At 38.5% G+C, this 19757-nt stretch overlaps 1 protein-coding gene across 1 annotated transcript; it reads left to right on the forward strand.

The window, feature by feature from the left end:
* The first annotated feature begins 3587 nt into the window (after positions 1-3587).
* Positions 3588-18572, forward strand: LOC148041767 (coatomer gamma-2 subunit, putative / gamma-2 coat protein, putative / gamma-2 COP). Its single transcript, XM_087682282.1, has 19 exons — positions 3588-3782; positions 3898-3995; positions 4097-4147; positions 4246-4359; positions 4487-4687; positions 4774-4875; positions 4973-5080; positions 5162-5395; positions 5501-5751; positions 14101-14272; positions 14667-14822; positions 14911-14961; positions 15439-15573; positions 15699-15920; positions 16009-16137; positions 16272-16445; positions 17744-17812; positions 17906-18076; positions 18169-18572. The coding sequence occupies exons 1-19, from the start codon at positions 3731-3733 to the stop codon at positions 18361-18363; spliced, it is 2685 nt and encodes an 894-aa protein (XP_087538408.1). The 5' UTR covers positions 3588-3730; the 3' UTR covers positions 18364-18572.
* Positions 18573-19757: the final 1185 nt, after the last annotated feature.

Below are 19757 nucleotides of genomic sequence, written 5' to 3' on the forward strand. Positions count from 1 at the left end.
ACAAAGCTCTAGCTTTGCTTAATTCTTACATATTGAGACTAGTGTTTCTAATTAGTCAAAAGATCATTGCAAGTGCCAAATGCCAACTAGGAGGTGAAAATCAACAACTCAAGGTGACGGTTTTGATTTCACATTTGAGTTAGCATCCTACAGTGATTGGGCATCCTTGACCCATCCAAAGACATATACTTAGTATCAATGACTAGCTTTTGTAATTTTAATCTCAGCTTTGCTATCAAACTAAGAGTAAATGTGATTCTTGTTGCAAAAATTCTAAATTAAGCTCAACTTTATAATTTCAAACTAAAAGCATATGCCCTTGAAACAAAAATCTAAAGGCAAGACAACTTCCAATGATCCTAGAAGTTGCAACTAGTGGCCCACGAATACTTGAACACCTCTAGATCTTGGAAACCCCAACTCACAATGGGAATACTGATTTTCACATTGCACATAGTTGGAACAAGGCCCAAAGGCAAAAAAAACTCAAGGGAAACACCATGATTTTCACCTCTAGTTGACATTTGATAGCTAAATCTATTTAGAAGGAGCTCCAAACCAACTCCTGTGCAAGTCAGATATAGCAACCCTATCACTACCCCACCGAATTCACTTTTGATCCTCCTTGGCCTTGCCAAAAGTAAAAAACATTGATATCCTAACCGAAACTTGCATTAGTATTTTTCAAACATCTAAACTTTAGCAGCAAGGACTAGAATCCTAAGTGTTCAATGAAAAAACATCCAATTGTGTATTATTACAAGGAATTAGTGCTCTAAAAGCCATAAATTGTATAAACAAACTTCAATTAGCCTTTACATTGCAAGGAAGTAGTGCCCTAAAAGCCATAAATCACAAACCAAACTTCAATCAACTTAACTGGAAACAAAAGTAAAATTTTTAAAATTTTGATATCATAAGATAAAGAAACCTAAGAGTGGTATATTTAATTAGAAGTGGATCTAGGATCACTACCTAAACCATTTAGAGCTCCTACTCCATCATTTGATCCAAACCACCCTAGTACCTCCTCTAGAGAAAATATTGTTGAAGATATAGTAAACAAAATAAAACTCCTTGTAGATATGGTTGACCTAGACAACAAACAGCCATAAAAAACTAGACATCCTCAAGAGAGTCAATGACATCATAAGACTCCTTCATGACCTTACAAAAAAGCACACTTAGGAAACAACGAAAGGAGAACTAAGGGAGTAGTAAGAACATATTAGGATTAGAGCCATGTTATTGTAGTAAGCATGACATTATAAGAACAAATCACCATCCAATAGCAATTAAAAATAAATAAAAATGAGGGGATGGGTAGAGTTTGACATATGATCTTTAATGACAAACAAGTATAGATCATGTGACGACTCTTATAACTTCATAGCACAAGCATAAACTCTTATAGCTTTATAGAGGAATATGAGCAGGTACATGAAAGCCAATGTCTACCTATAGGTAGGATCATGATTTCATCCTTTACCTAGGTAGAAAAGGGCAAACTTGATTTACCAATCTAGATTCTAGTGAGGAGGTCGACTTCTATAGGATGTCTTCATCAATAGTTTCTTGAAGTGGGCTATGAATGCAACATCATAATTCAACTTATGGATGCTTAACAAGAGAGGAAAAGCCCAATCACAACTACATGTCTAAAATTTAGGTTTGATTCAAAAGAATACTTGTTATAAGTAGGTTCCCTGCTTTTCCACTTAAGCTAACCCCTTGCTCTATGAACAAGTTGCCCTTGTGGTTAAGCAACCTCATTGCTTGCATATGTCAATACATATATTCAAATCTTTTGTTGAGCAATCCAAAAAGTGATTGGATTACCTTGAATCCAACCTTATCGACTGTCCAAATGCTTTCAAGATTGGGCTATGGAATGGCCCAAACAGAGCCTCAATAGCTCCCTTAATTGAAGCACCTATATGACTTAAACTAATAGCTTGGTAATTGGGATTTGTACCTCTTTTCATGCCACCTCTCCTCCGTGTGTTTGGTATATGGATTTTATTTTCCAAGCTCATTATTTTTGAGTGCATGTGTTCATGTTCCTTTGTTTAGTTCTCCATGTTTACAACAATTCTCCATTTTTTTGCTTCTATGCTACTACACATTCATCTAACAAAGCTACATCGAGTTAAGCCACAAAACCATCACTCTCAAGTGGTTTAATTATTTAGCTCTCATATAGCCCAAAGGAGCTAATAGTCTAAATTACAATATTTTACCACAAATATTAATTTGGTAGGAGAACAAGATTTAAAAAAATAAAAAATAAAAGGGGATCATGGGCAAGCCATATCTCATTTGTTCTATTTCAAATTTTCATGCTCATTTGCCATCACCATCATTGCCTTTAGCCTCATCACCCTACCCTTCGTTTTGCCTTAAGTGGTGGCTTCATGTTCCCCTTTGGGATCTATTGGAGTATGACACACTCGTGCATCCTTAGCTTGCTCCCTATAGGAGAATAGCTTAACTGGACACCTATTGTCATCCTTCGTTTGAGATCAAGTGGTGGCCTCATGTTCTCATTTGGGATCTATCAGAGTGCAACACACTGGTGCCCCCCAAAAGGAAGACACACCCCACCCCAATTGAGTGACAATTTTACAAAAAGGATGCAAGTTTTTTAAATATTTAACATTAAGACATAAAACTTTTAAAATCACATATGAGCTCAAACAATTGAGCCATGTAAAATTTTTTATATTTTAAATTTTGTAAAACCTTAAAACAATGCATCCTTGAGTATCGCTCTATTGGCCCCTCACTATCACTTATTTTTGAACCTTTCATTTGTAACTAGGGCTACTTGGTAAAAACATCAAAATACCCCAATGTTTTTCTTCGAACTCTATATGATATAAATAATTTAACGATTAAAAATATTTGTAAAACTCATTTGAAAAAAACATTACAATGGAAGATTGTTAGATGACACTCTATTGGTCCCTTTACCCTAATCATGGTATGACTGTTATGGTTCCTCCACAATGCTAGTTCATGATTAAGAGTGGTTTATGTTAATGACGTATTGATTTCAATAATGCTCAAGAATGTCATTGCAATAGGTAAAGCCAATTACCCTAATCATGGTATGACTGTTATGGTTCCTCCACAGTGCTAGTTCACGATTAAGAGTGGTTTATGTTAAGGACATATTGATTTCGATAGTGCTCAAGAATGTCATTGCAATAGGTAAAGCCAATTACCCTAATCATGGTATGACTGTTATGGTTCCTCCACAGTGCTAGTTCACGATTAAGAGTGGTTTATGTTAAGGACATATTGATTTCGATAGTGCTCAAGAATGTCATTGCAATAGGTAAAGCCAATTACCCTAATCATGGTATGACTGTTATGGTTCCTCCACAGTGCTAGTTCACGATTAAGAGTGGTTTATGTTAAGGACATATTGATTTCGATAGTGCTCAAGAATGTCATTGCAATAGGTAAAGCCAATTTCATCAACTATAAGACTAGGCCCAAAGTGAATGTTATGTGAAACCGAAGCCGGTGGTATTGTCCCTCTGTGCAATGAAGTCAATGGAATAAAATCCTAAAATGCAGAAAATACAAATGCTGAAACCCTCGTTCCTACTAGCTAGGACCAAGTTCCCACCAAGAGGTTGCAGTAGTGTAAAGTAGAACCCGATCCCATCGTGCGCTTTCTCTCCCAGCTTCTGCGACAGCAGTTGGAGAGAGAGATCTTGGCATGGCGCTCGCGCAGCCTGCAATCAAGAAGGAAGACGATCGCGATGATGAAGGTCAGCTTCTGCTTCCGCTTTCTGGCTCCATATCTTTCAGATCTCGTCATCTGCTAATCGATACCCAGCTGTGGCAATGGGGATCCTTAACCTGCGTTTTCTTCTGTTTTATCAGAGGAATATTCCCCCTTCCTCGGCATTGAGAAAGGTGCAGTGCTGCAGGAGGCTCGTGTATTCAATGATCCACACGTCGATGCGAGGCGCTGCGCGCAGGTACGTGCATCCTTACCCTGTCATTGGTGTTGTTCCGTGACTTATTTTCATGTTGCTTGCATTTCACCCCTCATGTTTTCATCAAATTGCTGTTTGTTCAGGTTATCACCAAGCTTCTGTACCTCCTTAACCAAGGGGAGGTTTTCACCAAGGTGCGTCGTCTGCTCTGCCAGTGTCCCTACCTGATCTGATTGTTTCCATGCTGTATCTTTACAGGAAATGTCCTCATTTAATGATGATCATTTTTCAGATCGAAGCCACCGAGGTGTTCTTCTCAGTTACAAAGCTTTTTCAGTCCAAGGATGTTGCTCTGCGTAGAATGGTGTATCTGATGATCAAGGAACTTCCTCCATCGGCTGATGAGGTCCCATTTGGATCTCTTTCTTCTTCAATGCCATATTTCTATGCTGCATTGTCTTTTCTTTTGTAACACGCATCCAATCATAAAATATGCTAATTGTCCTGAAAAGGTGGAAGGGTTCACATGACAGGTTATTATTGTTACTAGTTCATTAATGAAAGATATGAATAGCAAGACGGATCTGTACCGAGCGAATGCTATCCGAGTGCTTTGTCGGATTACGGATGGAGCACTATTGGGCCAGATAGAGCGCTACATCAAGCAGGCACTGGTCGACAAGAATCCAGTGGTTGCCAGTGCAGCTCTTGTTAGCGGAATTCATCTGCTCCAGGTGGCTAAAATTGTCAAACTGTAGTTCAGCTGAAGTTATTTGAATTGAGGTGTACAATTCAATGGTTTTTTGTGTTTGTATTGCAGACAAATGCTGAAATTGTAAAACGATGGAGTAATGAGGTACAAGAGGCTATCCAGTCTAGGGCTGCATTGGTGCAGTTCCATGCTCTTGCCTTGCTTCATCAGGTTAGCTAGTTATGGAACAAAAAGGATCTGATCTTTTAGAAAAAAAACTTGCATACTGAAATTGTCTCTCCTAACTATCAAGCAATCTGTCTGTTAGATTCGTCAAAATGACCGGCTGGCTGTTAGCAAGCTCGTTACAAGTCTCACACGTGGTTCGGTACGGTCACCCTTGGCTCAATGCCTTTTGGTCAGATATACAAGCCAGGTATGGCATGTGAGCCCTTGAAGTGTTGCATGCTGTGAAGACAAAAAAAGCATTTGGGGCTGAGTATGTTTTGTCTGCAAGGTTATACAAGAGACAGCTTCACATACTCAGACAGGGGATCGCCCATTCTATGATTTTTTAGAGGGCTGTTTGCGCCACAAAAATGATATGGTGATCTTGGAGGCTGCTCGTGCAATCACTGAGCTGAATGGTGTGACTACCAGAGAACTAACTCCTGCAATCACAGTTTTGCAACTGTTTTTGAGTTCTTCAAAACCAGTTCTGCGTTTTGCTGCTGTTCGGACTTTGAACAAGGCAAGATTTATCTCTGATATCACAATGCCACACATCCATAGTGTTAACTTTGTTTGCTCCGTCTGTCTAAGATGGTTCTTTGAGGGGTTTATGTACTCATGACAGGTGGCAATGACTCATCCTTTGGCAGTGACAAACTGCAACATTGATATGGAAAGCTTAATTTCAGATCAAAATCGTAGCATCGCCACACTGGCTATAACTACACTTTTGAAGACAGGCAATGAGTCAAGTGTGGACCGGTTGATGAAGCAGATCACAAATTTTATGTCGGATATTGCAGATGAGTTTAAGATTGTGGTTGTGGAAGCAATTAGATCTCTATGTTTGAAGTTCCCACAAAAGTATCGCACATTGTAAGTATTCAGAAGGAGAAAATCTGCTTAATTCTTCCTTTTTACCTCTTTGCACAATGCATGATTGAGATTGTATGTGAACTAGGGATGTATTTATGTGATTACAAGGCATATCATAACCTTTGCTGGTATGAAACTAAACTGATGTTTGACTGAGAGACTTCTATAGAAGTGGCTTGCTGAAATTTTGAACCCACTGGCTTTGTACACTTGTTATTGGATTCCATGTGAAGCTAGAAGGATTCACATTCTTTCTTAAATTGTTCGTGACCCTAACTATATTTTAGATCTTAGTTGCTGGGTTTTCCCTTTGTGAAGTTGCTTGGTCGCTTTGCTATGTGATAAGCGATGTTGTAGTTCAAGTGGCAATTAGGAAGCCCGATTTTTGTATGATGGCTGAAAGGACAGATACAAGAATTATGTGGTCAACATGGAAAGGATTTCTCCTAGGGGCATTGGTTCTACTTGGGAACCATACTTGGAAGGTGAAGAAGGTGGTTGTGGTGATAGCGGAGGAAGATTGTTTTGAGCCTATTAGAGATTTTTTAGTTTTGGTGGTGGATGATTGGAAGTGGATAGAAGGATGATGCGTTTTTGAACATGAGAGGATGATTATTGGAGTAATAGTTGCCATTCATATGAGAGTGACGTTTATAACTATACAAGTTTGGGGAGCATGGCCATGTACCTTGGTAATGGCAGATAATTCATTAAGGATATACATAGGCTTGGGTAAACTCAACCATTTGTATATGCATTTGCTACAATTTATATCATAAGAATCATCAAAGACTCGTTTGGGATTCATAACACAAAAGCAAGAGAACCCATCTAGGATGCTTATCCTAGTAGATTCTAGAAGCTCTCTTTAAACTACTTTATTTGATTAGGGCACTTTACCAATAAGATGCTAGAGTCCATTTAATAAGATGTGCTAGTAAAGAAGGCGATGAAGAGGGTTCTTGTGAAAGGTGGCCTCAATCACAAGGACTAAGAAGGTGGTTATAACCTATGTGGGGAAGGGAGCTAGGGTTGTATATGTGAAGTATGGAGTGGAGATTGCTACAGTTCTAGTGAGATAGGGCATCAAGTGAATGATGTATGCTCCAAAGGAAAAATACACAAGAATTTTGTCAATGGAACAATCACAGTAATAGTAAAGCCCTATTTGTTTTTATCCGTTTTAGCCATTTCTGCTATGTCTTCCATCTTGGATTGGCAAGAAGGTATTTATGAGTCCTCGAGGTGTAAGTTGTAACAAAACTTCAAAGAGTTAAAAGGCTGTTTTGTTTGCAAGAGTCAATAATTTTTCTACAATTAAATGTGATACTTTGTAATCAAATTGTAATTAGAGAATCATACATGTTGGTGGATTACTATGCCCATGTCTGAGTGATTCATGATAATTCTTTCTCTAATTGGGATGACGAGCATGGTTTGGTGGCACATGAGACTAGCTAAGAGGTTGGGGTGGCTTGGGTGCTCGGAGCTAGGCATGCATATTGATGATTTGGGTTAGGGGTGCTTGAAGAGCAGACACCCACTTTAGGGGAAAGTGCCCATGTTGTAGGCCATGTTCCCTTTGGTTGTCTTCATTTGAAGGTGCTAGGTTTAGTTGTGAGGATAAGAAGCTTGGGAATCGGGATCTACTACAAACACATCTATTCTGTTGTGCAAACCAAGATTGATCCAAACTTACGCTCCCTAGAGAACATTTCTTGGTAGTTTGGGATGGTAGGAAGCTATGGTTGGATGGATGGACGTGTCTAGTGTATCATCTCATGGCTTAATGGGGACAATCAAGATGCTTTGAGCCTTGCCAATGGGAGATGAGTCAAAGCTTGTACAAATGAGATGTCTCCCTTTCGGATTCAACCTGCACATGAGACATGGCACAAGATAAGAGTGGTGATCACACAACGTGTTTACATAACAGGGCCTTGATTCTTATAAATAGGACTAGGCTGTTCTAACCTTGAAGTGGCCCTAGTGCATATGTACTAAGTCACTTCATAATCACTATGATCAATGCTAGTAGCACCCATCCGTATGTCCAAGGATATAACACTTTTTATATTGAAGTGAAATATATCGAGGGGTGTCCTGGAGTGGTAGGACTTTCTCAATCGGAACAATGAGTTTATCTTGCTCCAATTGTTCTTTCAAATGACTAACATGGAACCCAAGTTGAACTTGGATTTCTAAAGGTAAACCTAGATTGTAGGACATGTTGACGTTAAGGTAAAACCACATGTCCTCTTGAAGCTCTTGAGAAGCAGGATATTAATTAGCATTAAATGTGACACGATCTTGGGTTGTCTTGATACTTTTCTTTGCAATTGTCAACATTTTTTGCATATCGTGCATAAAGTCGACCATGGAGTGGATTTTCACTCCCTTGAGCTCGATGGCTATTGGAGTAGCTGAATGCTTAGCACTATTATATGCAAATTCAATTTGAGTAAGGTAATGCTTCTAGTCAAATTCTCTACAAGAGACATATGCATGCAGCATATACTCCATGGTTTGATTTGTCCTCTCAATTTATTCATCGGTCTTAGGATACTTTGAGGATGACATAGATAATCTAGTTTTCAGTTTTTGGAAAACCATTTGCCAAAGATGACGAGTGAAATTAGGAAGGATGTTGGTCATGGTCTATTTTATTGGCAAACCATAAAGTTTATAAAGATGTTCAACAAAGAGACTAACCAACTCGGGGCTTTTCACAATCGTCTTTGTAGGAATGAATCAAGTCATTTTTGTTAATTGGTGGACCACAACCCAAATTGCATGACCTTATTCATACTCCGTAATTCTACTACAAAATCCATAGAAATGCTACTCCACTTTTTATCAAGAATTTGTAAATGATATAATATCCTTGCTTGTTCAAATTTGATATCATATGCACATTAGTTTTTGTGATCTTAGAGGGTAAACAATCCTCTATCACATGTTATCGACCATTAAGTACAAAAGACAATACATGAGTTTATAGTCAATATACAATGAGGACTATTTATAAAAAAACCATGGCATGCCAAGAATGACATTGACATGGTCAAGGCTCATTAGTCGAAAGTCCAAGAACTCATGGTACTGTAGGATCGAAAGATCCAAGCTTGGTATCATTTGATCTTAGTGATCCACGATAGGGCCCTTTGTATAAGGGACACGATAGGCTTAGTCAATGGGCAATATGTGCGGCTACAATTTCTGTGCTAATCAAGAAGAAAGAAAATTGAGTAGTGTCATTATTGAACAAAACCGTAATTTCTTGGCCATTAATACAACCAGTGATATTTAAAATGTCACGTGGATCAAATATAGGTTTATTTATGGAGCAGCCATTGCAACTACTCGCATTAATAAAATACTCTTTCAATAAAATTTGAAAAGAAATATTTGGAGCTTCTCTAGTATTAATTGAAGCTTTTGAAATAGACTTCATCTTCTTACTCAAAGGACACTCTATCATCGCAAAAGTGCCCTATTTGATGGTAGGCAAAGCAAGGACCCTTTGAGTGATCCTCACTATGAGTTAGTTACTTTGCACTTATTGTCCTTTTTTCTTACGTAACTTCGAAGGTAATTGATGAGTTGTTGCTAGGGTAGAAGATTTTTTTGGCTTGAAGGTGGAGATAGCTCGATGGGATGCTCTCGTCGATCGACTGCCTCTACTTGCAGACAGAGCATTATAAAAGTTTTTTGCATACATATAGACGTCCTCTAATAAATGTAATTGATTGCAGAGCACCTCATTGCACTGGTGATAATCCAAAAAGATAGTGCATATAGAGCAATGCTCGAGGATTATCGAAAGCCTTTGTTTTGTGAAGATCTTTGAATTTTTGTGAATATGTGTCTAAGGTTTTCTTTCCTATATTAAGCTTAAACAATCTATGAAAGTTTTCAATTTAATCATTGGTTATGAATTGCTTTCAAAAAACAAATTGAAAATTTTCCCATGTTTTCGCCTTAAGGCATAGCTCCACCCACTGAGCATTTGCCTTTCCCTATAACATGATTTGTATCTTTCTAATAACTTAAGCATCATTGAACTGATACAAATCAAAATAAGTTGTCCATTAGCCAAGTATGAGTCGATGTTCGTCTTGTCACATTCCTTCTTCTCCCCTTTAAAGGGATCATGTTGGAATTGAAGAGGCAACATCCTTATGGTTGTTGGCACAAATGAAAAGTAGGGAGTGTGCACCTCAGCCAATTGTCATTGCGTGTCTTTGATTTGAGCTTAGAGAATTGCTACTAGTGATGATGAATTCTATTCGGCAATCCACGACCAATCTTATTGTTTTTCTCTTGACGCGACATTATTAAGTTTTCTCTCTCTTTAACATTAGACTTTTTTGATGTATACCGACTTGACATTAAATCAAAATGAACAAGAATGTTAACATAAAAAATTATAATACTATCAACATAAACATTAAATATCAACAATCACACTAATATTTATTGTCAAATTAAGATCAAAATGATTAATAATATTAATATTAAATGTTAAATCAATTGTCAACAGAGGAACTTTGATGTCCCTTCAAGTCGAGGCTTCAGCTATTGATGATGGTTTGCCATAGTCTTGGAGTGGCAGCTCCCTAGGTCCCCTCATTAGTACTATTGAAAACCCTCTTGTGTATGCATCATCCCAACACAAAATCTCGAGCATGAGTATTGTACAAGAACACACATTGTCGTACCCACTACTTATAATTGGTGTTCCTTGTGCAAGCCCCTCTTGTAGCTTGCTAGGAATGTTCCACACCACCCTAAACAAGATAAAAGCATACTTGTCATGCGTTGACCATGACGGTTTTGTGAGCAAAGGTGGTTTTGTGCACGGCATTAGATCTTGTTCCAAATTTCAGATTGATGCTTTAATACCAATGAAACGTTCCCCTAGGATCCAGCTTGCACACAAGACATAACACCGGCCATATTTATGAATATAGGGGCCTAGATATCAAACTCACCGCCTAGCCATAGAGCCAAAATGGATTCATTGTGGGGCTTGGAAGCTAGCAGTACTTTGAGTCATGACCACATCCCAAAGGTTGGCATCCCATACCCTTGAAACTAGTCTTTCTCCTAGGATAGGTAGGTAAATAACTTGATTAAGCACTAATTATAGCAAGTGTAGAATCCACATAAACTTAAAATTCACCGTTCACCACTTTAATCTTGTACATTGGACACCTTGTTGGCCCCAAAATTGGTGTCCCTTGCGGTATTTCTTTATCTATTATTGCAAATGGAAGGAGTACAACTGAGATCCTTTGATCTCCTTTGCTAATCCAAGTGTCTCTTGTTGTTAAAATTGACCCGGAACCCTCCAAACCAATTTGCCCTTCGGTTTGCTTAGGGATTGGCCTGCACCTTACTCCTTGAAAGACAAATTCAGCCCCAAATCTGATATTGGCTAGTTCGCCTCTTGAATCTGCTTGAAATTCCTTAATTTCAGCTGTTGGAATTCTAGTCCTAAGCCCTTAATTCTGAGCATGCATCCCAAGGTGGCTATCAAAACCCTAATTTTTGTTGCAAATTAGGGTTTATAGCAAAGATTTTACAATATCTCGACCTCTAAGGACTCAAATGGTAGGGTTTTGCTGAGATAACTTGAGAGATGGTTGGGGGATGAGAGAGAATGCTATGGAGAGAGAAATCTTAGAGTTTCATTGCGAGAAATACTAATAGCTTTGGAAGTTGTCACCTATATCTTAGGACTACCAAAAAGACTGCTGCCCCCTCTTGTATGATGCCATTTGTACTAGAAGGACCTTGGGGTGTTGTCACTTGCTGGCTCTAAATTGCTATTACATGCTATAGAACTTATCCTTGGTGGCTACAAATCACATCAACAACATCTCCTTGCTCTCTAATGGCCTTCTTCTCTCTCACAATGGATGTAATAGACTTTCACTAGCCCCTAAAAACGTTTTTTCACTTGCATAGGCAATTTTTGTCAATCGGCAGCTGTCTAATCCAATTTTCCACAATTATCTAGCTTATTCAATTAATTTTTAAAAGATTAATTTTGAAAATCAATTTAATAATTTCTAGTGCTCAAAAAATTAATTTTACTAGCCAATAATTAAATTGGCTTGGTCAAATTTTTTTCTGAGAATCCCTCACAATTATTGACCCATAGATTGGCATTAATTAAATAATAAATGCCTAATCTCTAATGCTACCAATGACATTAGTGGCCAATAAATTGATCTAGGTCCAAATTTGACGCTGGGTATCACCTAGTATGTGTCTAGCGTAACCTATTACAACTTTTGCCTTTGGCACCAATTGATATCTTGGGGTCTTGGGTCCCACATTGTGAAATAATTAACTCACCTCACAGGTGCAAGTCACATTAGCACATCTAACTTCTAATCAAATGCTAAGCAAGGCAATAAAATTTCACATACTCGTGACACCACCAACCCACACCATCCTAGTGTGGAGGTGTTGGCCAATGATCCAAGAGTCCAAGAGTGGTGACCATACAATGTGTTTGCACAATAGGGCCTTGAGTCGTAAAAATAGGACTCACCTATCCTAGCCCCAAAGTGTCCTTAGTGCATTCCTACTAAGTCACTTCATAATCATTGTGACCAATGCTTCGAATGCCCATCTGGGTGTCCAAGGATGTAACAATAGGGATCATTGATTGCATGATAGACTTGGTGGAATGTAGATTTAGTAAAAGGTACCACTTATAGATATGGAAGAAAACAACATGGTTTTTTAAATAACACCAAGTGTTTTTAACTTTTTGGCATAAAACTTGAGTTGGGAAAAAACAAAACGGCTTTTTGTGAATGAAAGAAACCCACATTAGGCAAAACACTTTTATTTTTTCCTCATGCTCCCTTTTTGAGAAGCTCAACGATATCTTACATCAAATAGGTTTACTTGCATATGAACTAGATTACCACTTGATGTTTGTTGGGATGACCGACACAAAAGCAAAAGTTGGAACACGAGACTGATGAGCATAGAAATCAAACAAAAGACATGAATGAGCATTGAGCAAACTCAAATGAGAGCAAATGTACCGATCCACTAGTATACAACTTGACAAGATACTGTATCTATCAATGATCAACATAGCAGATACCTCCTATCCATGCCAACTTCCAAGGACGAGCTGTGAGGTCTAGGCTCTCCACAATGCAATGCCAATGTACAATTATACCCACAAGGGGTAAGGCGAACACCCCCGCCCCCCCAAAAAAAATAAAAATAAAAAATAAAATAAAAAATACCAATAAGGTGCCAGATCGCTTCCTTACCCCTATTGCGGAGTATTTTGTTGGAAAAATTGTATTGTAACTGCTCACTCAATAACTGAAAGATTTATTTGGTTTTGTTTATTTATTTGGCTTCCCTTTCCACACCTTCTGTGGGTATGTGTGTATGTATTGGAATTAATTAAAAAAAAAACTGATGGATGTACACACAAGTGTTGCAATGCTACGATGATGAAGTCAAAAGTTTATTTATTTATCTGTTTCTGCCTGGACACATCTTCACACATCCCGACTGTGTGGCTGGTGCTGGTATTGCTATCTGCTGTTTACATTCTGGGTAGCCTGGCCAAATTGCTGCACTGTGCATAATTGTACACAATGTTTGTGGCTAGTGGATGACCAGTGTTGCATGGCTATTTGCTGTCACGACTGTATCTCTTCCTGTGTAGCTTTATGATCTGCATCACATTTAGAGTTCAAAACCACCTCTTTCGTCTTTGGGGTTCTATGATTTTCCCACTTCAAGAGAGTGAGAGAAGAGGGATTGAAGATTGAATGCCTCACACTATTTCACCTACATGTGTGATGCTCTTGAGCCCTCAACTGACTGTTGTTGCTCAGACTTTCACAAACTACCCTCAAACTGTACATGACTGTTGCCAGAACTGCTATACTGATCACTCCAGTATGCTTGTCATATATTACTTCTTTACAGCATTTGGGCCTGAAAATTAAACTAATTTTGAAAGAGAACCAGCCTGAATTTACACTCCTGTGCCTCAGAGATCGACAAAGTCCTTTCACTCTGGAGCATTGCTTAGATTGTCATAATTAACATTCGGGTCTGCTTCTATGGAAGGACCGTATCATGGAAATGCAATATTAACTGTATAAACATAATTCCTTCCATCTTAAGGGGTACAATATACAATTCTGGAGAATTATTGCTATAGTTTTAAGGCCCATTTGCAGTGCTTGAGGAGCTTTTGTGACTCTGTTTTAACATAAGCTTCTTTTGTTTAAAATCTTGGATTTTACAATTTGATAGATGCTTTCACTGATATGGACTCATTTTGGTGTCCAGAATGAACTTCCTAAGCAACATTCTCCGCGAAGAGGGAGGGTTTGAGTACAAAAAAGCTATTGTGGATTCAATTCTGATCCTTATTAGGGAAATTCCTGATGCCAAAGATAGTGGCTTGTCTCATCTTTGTGAGTTTATTGAAGATTGTGAGTTTTCCTACCTGTCGACGCAGGTAAACTCTGGTCCGCTTGCTAATTTTCTCTTGAAATTCCGAGATAGATAAGATTAATACTATTTACAACAGCAGTTGTAGTAATTATGGTATTATTAGTAGTGTTGGTGGTATTGTGATTAGCAAGGTTAGTAGCAGTGGTAGGGGTAGCACTGTGGGTAATGGTAGTTGTAGGGTAGTTGATAGGAATTGGGTGGTGGTAGTAGCAGTAATTGTGATAATCAGGAAATGATGGCACTGTAAATGGCAATGTGACATGGAGGATGCGGTGATGATGATAATAATAGTGATGATGAGATGATAGTGTTAACTAGGATATCAACAATGCCTAAGTAGTGGAGTGTTGTTTGTTTAAAGATTTGGTTCCAATGAGTGATTTCTTTCCCTGGAGCAGATTTTACATTTCCTTGGAAATGAGGGACCGAAGACTTTGGATCCCAGTAAATATATCCGCTACATACACAACCGTGTTATTCTTGAAAATGCGACTGTTAGAGCAAGTGCTGTCAGTGCTCTTGCCAAGTTTGGTGCCCTTGTTGAGTCACTCAAGGTTAGTAAATGTAGATTCACCTAGCATGGAGTGACATTTTAATGGTGCTTTCTATATTCAGGAGGATGTATGTATTATATTTTGGCAGCCTCGAATATTGGTGCTTCTCAGGCGGTGTCTCTATGACAATGACGATGAGGTATGGTATTTGCATTACCTTAGTCTTAGACTTCGATATTATAAACGTGAGAATAAAGGATACTTCCTGATGATTTGTTGTGTCACTCACAGTCTTATAGCTATGCCTCATTAATCTTGGTTGTAACCTGTTTGCCATATAATCTCTTATTGCAATCAATAGACCAATGTTGTAAAGACCAAGATATTGCTATAGCCTACATTTTATGCTGTGCATTGTTAAATTTAATCTCTCTTTCTATAATTGATAGAAACAGAGAAACAGTGCTTGTAAGTATCATCATTCTATTGTTTATTTCTGTTGTGGTGATATTAACAGAGAAGTGCAATAATAATCAACCTATTGAGTCCCATGCCATTATTTTTTGTATACTGCCATTGCTTTGTGCATTTTGGTGACATTCTTTCTGGGAAAGTACAGTAATAACTGTTAGCAGAGAGTACAGACCTCAAACTTTGACTTTTGTCTATGACCCAGGTGCGAGACAGGGCCACACTTTATCTAAGTGTTCTTGGAGGGGGCCCTGCAGAAGCAGGTGCTCAACCAGAAAGTTATGTATTTGGATCTTTGGATGTACCTTTATCAAATTTGGAGGCAAGCTTGCAAGCCTATGTATGTCAAGCAACCAGTGGCCTGCCTTCTGTTATGTTCTTTTAAGTCATTTGTCCTGCCACGCTCACAGTCACATCTTTCCATAAAACATTTTTGAAGATTGTAATGCTGAACTTTTGAAACAGGAGGCTGGTGAAAGACCTTTTGATATTTCATCAGTTTCAAAGGATACCAAGGTTCAGCCGTATCCTGAAAAGAAGGCACCTGGTCCCAAAAAACCTGCCAAAGATGCTACTCAGCCAGTCATAGTCAATGGCGGTTCAGTTGCGGGTGCTGGTGCTGTTGATGCTTATGAAAAGATGTTGAGCTCTATTCCAGAATTTTCTGCTTTTGGAAAGCTCTTTAAGGTTGAAACCACATTCCTTTGCATCATACATCAAGCTTCGATCAGCATAATGAAATTACATTCATATCATATATCAATTTGTGGTGCAGTCATCATCTCCAGTGGAACTTACAGAAGAGACAGAATATGAAGTGAATGTAGTTAAACATATCTATCCTGGTCATGTTGTCTTCCAGTACAATTGCACAAATACTATCCCTGAGCAACTGCTTGAGAAGGTAAAGTTTTGACCTGGCCTGGCCCTAGTGTAGATAGTAGCCTGGCAATATGTTCATCCTATCAATGTTTAATCTGCATGTTAGGCGAGACTTCATGCAGGCTTATCTTTACTCTTCATGCTTTTGGTGAACAGGTTAGCATAATTGTGGACATACTGGAGGGAGAAGATTTCCATGAAGTTGTCTCTAAGCCACTCCTATCCCTGCCATATAATTCACCTGGCCAGGCTTTCATTGCATTTGAAAAACCTGAACGAGTCTTTTCAATCGGAAAGTTTGCAAATACGATGAGATTTTTTGTTAAGGAGGTAAATGTCTTTTTGCACTGTGAAGTTCTGAGATTGTCAAGGTATGAAGGTTTCCTTTGATAGTTGCTTTCCAGTCTTGCTTCATACAACACCTCTTGGGGACTGTTTATGGTGAGCTGAGGTTTGTTTGCTGTATGAGCTTCTGTGCTTCCTTTAGTGATCTGTTTGTACCTTAGCTAGTACATTTTTGGGCACAGGGACCATGCAATGTATGTGTGTGACATGTGTGTGCATGTTTGTATGTGCTTGCATGTGATGGGTGCAGAAAATTAAGGGTTTATTTACATTTCATTAATGTTGAGGCTTGTCATATGTACTCTCTGGCTGACCTCTTGGATTCTGATGGCTTGTATTATCCCCAAAACAATAAGAAATAAGCCCCTTCAATTATTTGACTACACTTTGAACTAATCTATTTGCATGTGGCTGTTCCTGATGCAATGCATTTGCACTTTAATTATCCGTTTTTAACATTAGAACTGTGAATTGGTCAGTTATCTTTTCCCAGTCAAACTTTATCAGTATCAAGCTGCCCTGCAGAAAGGTCTAGTTACAAGTAGGTTGACGGAGTTTGATTTCTGAGTCAGAACAAGAATCTGGACAGTCTAGTCAAGATAATTTATTTAACCCCTTTGTGTTCCACCTTTTATTGCTAGTCAACCAATTGTTCTATGACATCATCTTTGTTGAAGATTTAGTTTCCCAAATCAATCTCAAGACATTTTAAGGGCATGATGTTAATATGTAATATGATGGACTTATGATTTGTATGCAGATCAATGAATTTGATTGTGTGACTCTGTTACAGTAATTTATAAACATGTGGTTGAGATAGGCCTTACTACATTACAAGTGCTTGTGCTATCCATGAGTACAGAAAATACTTAAATTGTTAGAGAGAGATCGATTTGAATTTTTTTTAAATAGTTGTATGCAAAACGATGCCAAAAATTATGGGTGCATAAAAGTACTATGCTAAGCTCATAGAAAACAAAGCAAATACTGGTGAATTACCAAACAAGGCTTTGATACGTTGCAGTTGCCATAGTTTTTCCCTTTCCTTGATCAGCACACTGTTTAGATAAAGAATGTAATCCTAACACCTCATAATGTGTTTCACCCACCAGAAAATCAGGACATGATCTCAGCATCGGGTATATTCTAATGTCTCATATCTCTATAAGGGTTACTGACAAGTAACTTATCATAGCTAGCATGCTTATAAAACATATTTACATCCTTTTAAGATGCTCGCACCAAAAATTTGACCTCCATATAACTTGCAAGTGCATCAACAGGTAGATAAAGACACAGGCGAGGTTGAAGAGGAGAGTGTTGAAGATGAGTACCAGCTAGAAGAGCTTGAGGTAACGAACTTTGTGCTTGAAAATCTAAGTGTTTTGAGCCTTCTGTTTGCTCATGCATGCTCAGAAGGAACTTGTGTGATGTTGTGGCCTCAGGTTACTCCAGCAGACTACTTCTTGAAAAAAGGTGCGCCAAACTTCAAAAATTCCTGGGAAGGACTTGGTTCGGATTTCGAGCGAGTTGATGAGTATGGTCTTGGAGTACGGGAGAGTTTAAGTGAAGCAGTGCAAGCTGTGATCGATATCCTTGGTCTGCAACCTTGTGAGGTAATGCTTGCGTTTTCACTAATATAAAAAATTTTGACGATAACACAGGAATGCCTGAGGTAGCATGACTTATGGAAAATTGTGTTGTGCAGGGTACTGAAGTTGTCCCTAGCAATGCTCGCTCACATACCTGCCTTCTGGCTGGTAAATTTATTGGTGACATAAATGTATTAGTCAGACTATCTTTTGGAATTGATTCACAGAGACAAGTAGCCATGAAGGTTGCTGTCAGATCAGATGATCAGTATGTTAGTGATGCAATCCATGATATCATTGCAAATGCTTGAACCATAACTACAGTATGTCAGTGCAAGAATTATCAGGTGCTTTGAGAGAAATATGGAAGAGCAGCACCTGCATCTAAGGGCATTCTCTGTGTGCCCCTACTTAAATTTGTACCATTCATTGGGTTCAGGTAGTGCGGCTTTTTGGCTTTGTAAGTACTGTGGCAGATTTACCTGCTCACTTGAGAAATTAATCTTGGTTGTTTGTAGCATTTGGTTAGAAGGTGCCAATAATATCACAATTTCTGGATAAACTCAGTGAGTATATTGGGTCTAAATAAGTGTGAAGCAAGCCATCACTTAATCTGCTGTTGCGCAACAACCACCACACCACCCACCCCCCCCCACCCCCAAAACAAAATACCCCCCTCCAAAACCCACCCATATAAACACTCCAGAAAAAACCTGTGTGAATCACAGGGGCTTTGTTTTGGATATAGAGGGTGCTGATCTAATGTCATGAATATAGCTTGTTGAGGCTAGGCTGCTTTTCAAGGGAGTGGGAGTTGCTAGCTTTAGATGAGAATAGACAATCATAGGTCGTGCTACAGATATTTATGTCTGTGAAACTTAGTTTGCATGCAGCAATAGCATGTTTTGCTTGTGGGAATGGACGTTGCTTCAGTACAAGTTTGATTTGATGATTCTCACCCCTACTTTCCGTTTGTGGGAAGGTTTGCCTTGGTGCAAGTGTGGCTATCCACCATTTATGTCTGCAAAACCTAGTTTGCATGCAGCAATAACATGTTTTGCTTGTGGGAATGGACGTTTCTTCAGTACAAGTTTGACTTTACTTCTCACCCCTACTTTATGTTTGTGGGAAGGTTTGCCATGGTACAAGTTTGGCTATCCACCCAACCCATGCACCTGTCTATCTTTCCATTGATGTCATTGCACACATTATTCTAGTACAGCTTAATGTTCTCATAAGTGGTCAAATTATTTTTGTTATTTATACACAGGCAAGGCAATTTTAATTGTTATTAGTATGACCTGCTAGTGTATTGAAAGGAGCAAAATTTTTTGCACCTTTAGATTCAAGTTGAGTTATCTCTTTTGGTTTTGGAGATCACATCTTTCAATCTCCTATAAAGCATCAGCTGGACATTTTGAGAGAAAACTCGATCGTGGTTTGTAAACATGGGGGATTGAAAAGTACTTTTGGATAGTGGTGCATCAGTGATGCAAAATAGGTAACATTTGAACTGTACTGACTTTTCACCATTTAAAACCAGCTTTACATTGAGTAATATGTTTTCAGATAATGTTGACCTTCAATACAGAAATCACAAAGTCACTCAAAGAGCATGTACACAAAATAACTTGCAAATAAAAGCACTATGAAATGTTGCATCATTGTTGTCTAGCCATAGAGACTAGCAAATAAATGCACTTAG

Source organism: Lygodium microphyllum, chromosome 1, assembly GCF_053477565.2.
Source record: "Lygodium microphyllum isolate KBCC chromosome 1, Lygodium_microphyllum_v1.1.10, whole genome shotgun sequence".
NCBI lineage: Eukaryota > Viridiplantae > Streptophyta > Polypodiopsida > Schizaeales > Lygodiaceae > Lygodium > Lygodium microphyllum.